The 9,033-nt window shown below is 51.6% G+C and overlaps 1 protein-coding gene across 2 annotated transcripts; it reads left to right on the top strand.

Moving 5' to 3' along the window:
- The first annotated feature begins 2,588 nt into the window (after positions 1-2,588).
- On the top strand, positions 2,589-8,641 carry PRF1 (perforin 1). Of its 2 annotated transcripts, none has more exons than XM_083472199.1 (3): positions 2,589-3,430; positions 5,761-6,330; positions 7,352-8,641. In XM_083472199.1, exons 2-3 carry the CDS (start codon positions 5,783-5,785, stop codon positions 8,469-8,471), a joined length of 1,668 nt encoding a protein of 555 aa, XP_083328325.1. In that variant the 5' UTR covers positions 2,589-3,430; positions 5,761-5,782; the 3' UTR covers positions 8,472-8,641. The 2 variants fall into 2 exon arrangements, with proteins under 2 accessions (XP_083328325.1, XP_083328326.1); XM_083472200.1 differs by lacking the exon at positions 2,589-3,430 and adding an exon at positions 4,901-4,976.
- The last annotated feature ends 392 nt before the right edge of the window (positions 8,642-9,033 follow it).

Below are 9,033 nucleotides of genomic sequence, written 5' to 3'. Positions count from 1 at the left end.
TCTGGCTCCTCTTCCAGAGCTGAGGGTGGAATTCAGATGTCCTGCTCCTTTCCTGCCGGCTGCTACAAACCTTTCCAGGGAGCACAGCAATCTTCGGCCATCCATATTGCGTAGCCCTTGTTACTGCGAAGCCTCTGCTGCTGATTGGCTGGGCTGCTGTGACAGCTCAGAATGCTCAGCTGCTCATGGAACAAAGCAGTTTGCTGGGCCGCTTGTCTGGGGGAAGGGGAATTTGTCAGTTTGTTTGGGGTTTAAACATCGCACAGAGAGCGGCGAGGAAGAGAGCACGCGAGGGCAGGGGGGCCTTAAGGGCAGGGGGGCCTTAGGCAAGGAAGCTGGAGACAGCAACAATTACACACACAGCTTGTACAAAATGTACACACACAATGCATTGGCGGGAAGGAAGTGGGCAGGCAGTGTGTGAGAGGTGGGTGCTAGGCCCTGGCTAGAGCAGCGTGGGGGCGGGCAACTTTTTTCATGTATGTCGGGGGCATGTTAACTTGTCTGAAGTTAGTGGCTCTGGCTGGTGGAACACATCCTGCAGCCTCTTGCTCACAGGCGGTCGTGGCGTTAATAAGAATAATAATTTTATTATTTATCTGTCTCCCATCTGACTGGGTTCCCCCAGACACTCTGGGCAGCTTCCAACAGAATATTAAAAAACACACACAAAAACCCCTCAAACATATTAAGGCCTGACCCTGTAGTCAAAGACCGTGTGTCTCCTGGGCTTCACGTCCCTGGTGTGTGTCATCCTTGAACAGCTGTGCGTGGCTGGTGGTCCAGGGTTCCTGCAGTCAAGTCGTGAAATGGCTTGCTAACATCTTTTCTGTGGCAGGAGGTGTCAAAAGCGATGGTCTTCCCATGGCAGGGCCGGTGGTTGGGGCCTCTCACTCGTGATGTTTGGCCAACCCAGATCAGGATGAGATTAGGGTGTTTCGTTTTCACTAGAGGTCCTGTGCCTTTTCAGCTGCACAGCAGACAGAAATTTAGCAGGCAAAGCTGCCGGGTCTTTGAGTCCTGCCTTAGGCCGAGGCAGACCATTGGTGCATCTAAGTCAGTACTGTCTACACTAACTGGCAGCAGATTTTGGGGATTTTGGACGAAGATGTTTCTTCTAGCGCATCCTGGAGCTGCCAGGGATTGAACCCAGAGCCTTCTGCGTGCCAAGCACATGCTCTGTCAGTCTAACCAGTCTCTGCTTTGACAGGCAGCAGCTCCCCACTGAATGTGGGACAGAACTCCATACAAAATATGTGCCTGTCCACTTCCCCCAGCAATACTTCTCTGCGGTAGGAGCAGCTCCGTTTGTTGAATGTTCACTTAGTCTTAAAGGTAAAGGGACCCCTGGACCATTAGGTCCAGTCGTGGCCGACTCGGGTTGCGGCGCTTATGTCGCTATAAAGGCCGAGGGAGCCGGCGTACAGCTTCTGGGTCAAGTGGCCAGCATGACTAAGCTGCTCCTGGCAAACCAGAGCAGCACACAGAAACGCCGTTTACCTTCCTGCTGGTACCTATTTATCTACTTGCACTTTGACGTGCTTTCGAACTGTTAGGTTGGCAGGAGCAGGGACCGAGCAACAGGAGCTCACCCCATTGCGGGGATTTGAACCGCCGACCTGATCAGCAAGTCCTAGGCTCTGTGGTTTAACCCACAGCGCCACCCGCGTCCCTTAGTCTTAGCAGATATTAAAGGTGTGTAGCCTTTGCCTGTAGAAAGGCAGATGAGATTTAGGAGTTCCAGGGCCCCGACCTCCGTTCCAAACCCTCAACTCTTTGGGCCAGAGGTGGCCAATGTAGCCCCCTCCAGATGCTATGGACTACAACTCCCATCACCCCAGATCATTGGCTATGCTCGTTGGGGCCAGTGGGACATTGGGGGACCCTGGCTGCCCCTGCTCTGCACCCAGGAGGCTGCGACAGGGTGCAGCCCTCCAGCTGCCATTGGATACCTTCAGTCCCCACCTGCATGGCCCAGGGTGAAGGATGATGGGAGTTGTAGTCCAACAACACCAGGACATTTCTCTCTCCTGCAGAATGACCTGGCAAGGTTGTCTTTTGCCTCAGCAGAGCTCAGTCCTTGCAGACAGAAGCTCCAAGATTCAACCTTGGGCATCCCCAAAGAGCTTCCCTGTTGACAATACTAAGCAAAGTGGACCAGTAAGAGGCAGCTTCCCTGTCGTGCTTAATCCCCAGCAACTCCAGCTAAAAGGATAATATAAAATGCTGGTGTTTGCTGCTGCAGTCTGATCAAGTATAATGTTTTCCATTGGCTAGGAAACTTGCATCCCAAGAGCCACATTCCCTTCTGGGCAACCTCCTGAGGGCCATGTCCCAGTACTGGGTGGGGCCTGGGATAAAAGTGAGCAACAAACACCCCTCCCACTTTCTGTCATAGGTTAGTTTATGTATACAGCCACACAGGGCTGGGGTGGCGGCGGCGGCGGCCTGGAGAGAGGGGTGGTGGCCTAAAAAGAGATATAGAGGCCAGAACAAGAGGCTTGGGTGGCCCCAATTGAGATTTAGGTTGCCCCCTTCAGTATGCCTCTTGAGCAAAACAACAACAACAACTATTATTATTATTTATTTATTATTATTATTATTCCCCACATATCTAGCTGGGTTGCCTCAGCCCCTCTGGGCTGCTCCCAATACATATAAATACATAATATAACATCAAACATTAAAAACCTGAACCTGGGAACTTTTGCATGCAAAGCAGAAACTGTTGACTGTGGGCTACATCACTTCTCTCCTTTCCTCCCTCTGTCCTATGGTCAGGGAAATGTACCCAGAAATGTTCAATTCAGCCTTGAAAATAGCTGTTTGCCTGTGGTGACTAGAAAGAGCCCCAAGGTGAGCAGACACAGTCATTTTTGCAAGGCATTTTGTTCTCTCTCACATTTTCTGTGGCTAGTGTTTATCAGAACAGGACTCAAGAGAGACCAAAGTTTAAAATCCCCACTTGGGCATGAGGTGAGTTTGAGCCATTCATGTTCTCTCTCAGCCTAGCCTATTTCACAGGGCTGCTGTTGGGGAGAACGAGGTGGTGCAGACACCCAGAGCTGCTTAAAATGAGGATGAGACAAAAGCAATGCAACAAATAAGAATAAATAAATTAGCAGAGGTGTAAATGTTGATGTCCTTCTCCCCCAACTTGCAATGTTCCTTTAGCAACCAACCCGCCTCCCAACCCACACACAACGGCTTGTGATGAGTGTCGACCTCAGAATCCCACCTGCTCTCCTATTCTCAGCCGCCTCGTGATCAATAACTCTTGTCACATCTGAGGTTAGGTTTCTTTTTCCTCTTTCTGAACTGTGACATCCTGTCTCTGGGAGACAGATACATGCGCGCGCAGACGCCAGCCCCAGTCGAGCAACACACAGACCCACCAGCCAACACGCTGACTTTCCTTCTCCTTCTGAAGGTAGGTATTTGTGGGTGGATATTAGAAGAAAGGAAGTTGGATCAGTAGCCTCCATTATTTGTTGACTGCTTGACCTGGGGAGTGCAGGCCCCCCAGGTGTCCCTATTTTCCAGGGACACCCCTGATTTAGAGAAACCGTCCTGGTTTCTGATTTGATCCTAGAATGTCCCGCTTTTCCTTAGGATGTCCCTATTTTCATTGGAGAACTGTTGGATGGTATGGTGGGATGTCCCTATTCTCACTGGAATTTTTTTGAAGGGTTTGGAGTTACCCGACCCCCAAGCAATCATGAAGGCAATCCTGTATAGGGAAGTTTTTAAAAATGTTTTATTCTGTTTTTACCTATGTTGGAAGCTGCCCAGAGTGGCTGGGGAAACCCAGTAAGATGTGTGGGGTATAACTAGTAGAATTGTCATTATGGAATGGGACGTCCCTATTTTCATTGGGGAAATGTTGGAGGGTGTGGGGTGTGCCCAAGAAAAGCCTCTCATGTCCCCTTCATTGCCCCACTGCAACACAACAGCCCTAGTTTCCGGTAGTTGCTGCCGCCGCCCCGCTTTTTTACTCCTGCAATCCCAAATTGGAGGGAACCTGGGATGCACTCAAGCAATGGCTTCTTCAACGTGCCCCTTTGTGGTTTACTCAGAGTGTAAAGGCAGCCTGCATTCTCTCCGAGCCTCTCCTAAACCTCATATGAGTGTGCTGCCCACTTACAGCTCCAATCCTAAACTCCAAGTAGCTTGTAGCATCTAGACACAAGAAGATTCTCAGTCCCAGAGTCTGGCAAACGTACACATTTCAGCAATCAAATTCAAGAAACTTTTCTTGCCAAAGTTGGAAGCCACCTCCAGTCCCTGCTGAGCTGTGGCAATATTCTGGTCTGTGTTCCATTGAGAATCAAGGTATAGCGGAGGCTGTCGCAGTTTTAAGAAATATAATTTATTCACCTATTTACACCTCCAGTCCTCGTGGAGAGAGTCCAGATCTTACAGCACGGTCATCTCAAGAGGGGCTTGTTCCCCACAGCAGTGCAGTGCAGGAGTCCAATGCATCTCCGGTCAAATTTGCTCTGGCCTTTGTTCCCAGCTATTCCAAGCCTCCTGCCAAAGGCCCCAAAACCTTGTGACATCACACCCACACCTTTCGTTCCTCTCAATGACTGCTCTTCCTGCCTTTTGTCAAGTTAACGACTGGGACGGCTCCTCTGACAGGGGTCTCCTATCACAGAAAAACTGGCCTGGCCTGGATTGTGGCACTTTTTGCCAAATCCAGCAAAGTCTGGTTCCAAGCATTTATTGCAACTAAGAACTTTGAGGACTCTGCCCACCCCCACCCCCCAAAAACACTTTAGCCGAGAGGTTTTGCATCCTAAGGAAAAGAGGGTTGTGAAGTTGCTGAGCTGCAGAAAGGGGGTATTGCCCCAATTACTCTACAGTGGTATATATATACAGGGCTTTTTTTCCAGTGGGAACCCGCTGGAACTCAGTTCCGGCATCTCTCAGGTGGGCGCCATTGCCATTCTAAGAGAACAAGGAAGGCGTTTATGGTGAGTTGTGGCACCTCTTTTTCCAGAAAAATAGCCAGGACTGATGGGATGTGGAGTCCAACAACACCTCAAGGGCCACAGGTTGATCACCTATTGTTTAGTTATTTTATTACATTTGTATGGTTCTCCCTCTCCCCAGGTCATCCTCTCAAGAACCCTGTGAGGTAGGGTAGGCAGAGAGATCAAGACCTCCCCAAGGTCGAGCTTCGTGGCTGAGTGGGGATTCAAACTCGGGTTTTTTGCTCCTTGTCCAGCGCTCAAACCACAACACCACACTGGCTCCAACTTCACACAAACCACTTCTCATATACACCCTCGTGAAGCACAAGAAGGACACGTGCGAGGAAGTTTAATACAGATGTAGATGGAATGCAGAAACAGGGTGAAAGTTTCTGCACTTGAAAGTTGGAAAATGAAGCTGTTTAATAGGCACTGACAAGACCATAGATTTTGCCTGATAGGCAGTAGCGAGGAGTTCCAAAGGGCAACGCTGCCACACGAAGTGTCTGATTCTGAGAGCACACAGAGCAGATCTCCTGATGAGACGGTATCTGCAGAGTGCAGTGACTGGTTGGGTATATTATGGGTGAAATCAGGTATACCGGTCCCCCATTGTATAGGGTTTTTGTCCACTAAATCCCTGAACTTAGCCTGGTAGTGAGTTTGCAGCCAGTGCCTCAAAGCCCTTCCTCAGAATCACTCCTTCCCACATTGCAATGGACTAACTTCAAGCATGCACCGCATCCCAGGATGATCCGAGTTATCAGTTCCTTTCTCGTTGCAGGGTGTCTTCCCAGAGGGCGGCCATGCTGAAAGCGAGCCCTGCGTCCTCTGTGCCTCTCCTCTTCCTCTTCCTCCTCTTCCTCGGCGTCTCCCCACAATGCCACAAGGCCACGGAGGATGAATGCCTGGAACACAAGGACTTCGTCCCTGGGCACAGCTTGGCCGGCGAGGGCATCGACATCACCACTCTGGAGAAGAAAGGGGCAAAGGTCCTGGATATGAACCAGTGGCAGAGGCCGGACGGGAGCTGCACCTTGTGCCAGAACCCCCTGCTGGAGGGGAAGCCGCGCCAGAGGCTCCCGGTGGCTGCCGTCGACTGGGAAGCCAAAACCTCGTGCCAAAGGAGCGTGCATTCCTCCGTGCAGGAGTCTGGCATCTCTCTGGTCCTTGCAGAAGGATCCGACGTGAAGAACGACTGGAAGGCAGGGCTGGAGGTGGAGGTGAAGCCCCAGGCCCTGGCCCAGGTGGCTCTGGCAGGATCCCACTCCAAGATGGCCGAATTCAGCCGGGAGAAGAGCTCTCAGGACAAGTACAGTTTTGCGAGCCATGAGGTCTCCTGCTCCCACTACAGGTGACGAAGGCAGGGAATGGGGGAAGGCAGGGTAGAGGAATGGCTTGGGGGCAGACAGGGAGAAAGGCCGAAGGGCCGTAGCTGGCTTTTTGTGCTGATTTGTTAAGGGCGCCGGGAAATGTAGATCTGGGAGGCAGCGCCAGCCCGAGACGTTTCAGCACCCGAGGCAAACCACAAAACGACACCCCTCCATTTGGGGTGAGTGAAGATCCACATTGGGAACAAGGGAGGGAATCAAATCATTTACCCAATGGCGGAAGTGGACAGTGCTGTCTTTCTAGAAAAAGTGGTGCCGGAGCTCACCATGAACTTTTCCCTTGGAAACGGCACTCACCTGAAAGGTGCCAGAGATGAGCTCCAGTGAGCTCTGGCTGAAAATAAGTCCTGGAAGTGGGAATCAAAGGTCTTTGGGGAAAAGGGCCTGCTCTGAATCAAGCCGGATGGGTGCAGAGCCAGGGGTGTAGCCAGGATTTTTGTTATGGGGTGAACCTCAGTTTGCTATGTATTTTTATTGATTGGGGGGCAGCTGCCCCTCCCTGCCCCCCCCTTGGCTATGCCCATGTGCAGAGCCCAGGAGATCTCAAAGGGCAGCACCCACCATTTCCTCCCTGGGGTGGGAAAAGACCAGCAGCACCTCCTGTTCACCAAGAGACCCCTGTAGAAGTAGCATCTGGAGGAGGCAGCAGATCCAGCCCTTTGCAACCATCGCTGCCGCAACTATAAGTGATGTGTTTCTTGGAAGCTGGATCTGCTGGCCCTGTGGATCCTGCCACCTAAGGCAGTCTTCTCACCTTGCCTTATGTGTGGGAGGGGTCGACTGCATGGCCTGGAAGCAGGCCAATCAAATTAAGAAGCCACATTTCAGAAACTGCTACCCCACACTCCTATTTGTCCAATTTGTGAGCAGGGAGAGGGGGGAATGGTTTTGTTCCACAAGAATTCCAGATCAATCCATCAGTGCCCACCGGAAAACAGTGACTGCCTGGGAGCTCCCCGAATAACCTCCTTCTTTTCCCTGCAGCTTCCGCCTTGGGCATCACTTGCCGCAGAGCAGCCATTTCAAATACGCCGTGAAGACCCTTCCCAAAAAGTACCAGCCTGACTCCCGGCTGGAATACCGCCAGCTGATCCAAACCTACGGGACCCATTTCATACAACAGATTCACTTGGGGGGCCGCGTGAGGGACGTGACGGCTGTGCGGGTGTGCGAGGCAACGCTGGACGGGGCGACCACGGACGAGGTCAAGGATTGCCTTAGCCTGGAGGCCGCCGCCAGCCTCGGCAAAGTCAAGATGGAAGCCGCCTTCCAGAAGTGTGAGGAGCTGAAGAAGAAGAGGAATTTCAAGGGCTCTTTCCACCAGACGTACAGTGAGCGGCAGACGGAGATTGTGGGCGGGAACAGCCAGGCGGACGTGCTCTTCTGCGACGGGCAGAGCACAGAGCCCTTCAAGGACTGGTTGGAAAGCCTCAAATCCGTCCCTGGTTTGGTCTCCTACTCCCTGGTGCCCATCCACACCTTGGTGACCAAGGGAGACCCCAAGAGAGAGGGTTTGCGGCAGGCGGTGAGTGAGTACGTGAGAGAACGGGCGCTGTGGAGGAACTGCTCCCAGCCCTGCCCACCAGGGACACGGCGGAGCGCCCGGGACGCCTGCTCGTGTGTCTGCGCCAGTGACGGCACCACCAACGCTATGTGCTGCTCGCGGGCGCGAGGCCTGGGCAAGCTGAAGGTGACAATTGTGCGTGCCAGGAACTTGTGGGGAGACTACTGGTCACGGACTGACGCCTTCGTCAAGGTCTTCTACAACGGCAGGGAGATGCGCACTCCCACCATATGGAACAATGACAACCCAGAATGGAAGGTCCACTTGGATGTGGGGAACATCCAAGTCTTGGGGGAGACCAGCAAGTTGCGGGTACAGGTCTGGGACGAAGACAACAGATGGGATGACGACCTGCTGGGGTCGTGCGACGAACCCCTGCAAGCTGGGAAGCCGCAAAATAAAATATGTTACCTTAATCATGGGAGCCTGGAATTCCAATACCACTTGGAGTGCGGTCCCTTTCTAGGAGGTCCCTACTGCTTGGATTACGTCCCTCAGAAGCCGAACTATGTAGGTGACTTGTTGCAATGGAATGGCTAAGTGGACCCCGTCAAGCAAAGGGCTCCTTGAGATGGTGGGCCCAATGGATTTCTCCCTCAAGCTTAGAGGACCCCGGTTTTTTAATGTTCAATGTTTTATTATGTTTTTGTATATGCTGGAAGCAACCCAGTCAGATGGACAGGGTACAAATAATAAATTTATTATTATTAGTTGTTTCTGCATGTGCTACTTATCTCTAAAACACAATCTGTCTTTCTTCTCACTTGCTAACATTCAAATCACCAAATTCCAGGTTTTGAGTTGTATCCATAGCTAGTTCTGCTCAGAGAAGACCCACTGAAATGAACGAGCCCAGGAGTGTCATATTAACTTCAATGGGCCTACTCATGAGTTAAGATAATTACAAGAATACCTCACAAGGTCAGCCAAGCCAGAGCCAATTTTTGGAGAGGGTGTCACGTATACCCCTGAAATATAAGATATTCCTAATGATGGACGCTTCTGGCCATTTGCCAGTCCCCAGCACCCCCCGCAAACAGATGGGACATACAGATACTGTATAGGACAGGAAATGCAAAGATTGAAAAGGTTGGTATGGGTT

This window comes from Podarcis liolepis (assembly GCF_965112155.1).
Source record: "Podarcis liolepis genome assembly, chromosome: 13".
Lineage (NCBI taxonomy): Eukaryota > Metazoa > Chordata > Lepidosauria > Squamata > Lacertidae > Podarcis > Podarcis liolepis.
This window is presented reverse-complemented; position numbering and strand designations above follow the sequence as displayed.

Coding starts and splice junctions, on each gene's coding strand:
- PRF1 (XM_083472199.1), top strand. CDS start 5,783: ATGCTGAAAGCGAGCCCTGCGTCCTCTGTGCCTCTCCTCTTCCTCTTC. Junction 6,331..7,351: donor GTCTCCTGCTCCCACTACAG/GTGACGAAGGCA, acceptor TTTTCCCTGCAG/CTTCCGCCTTGGGCATCACT.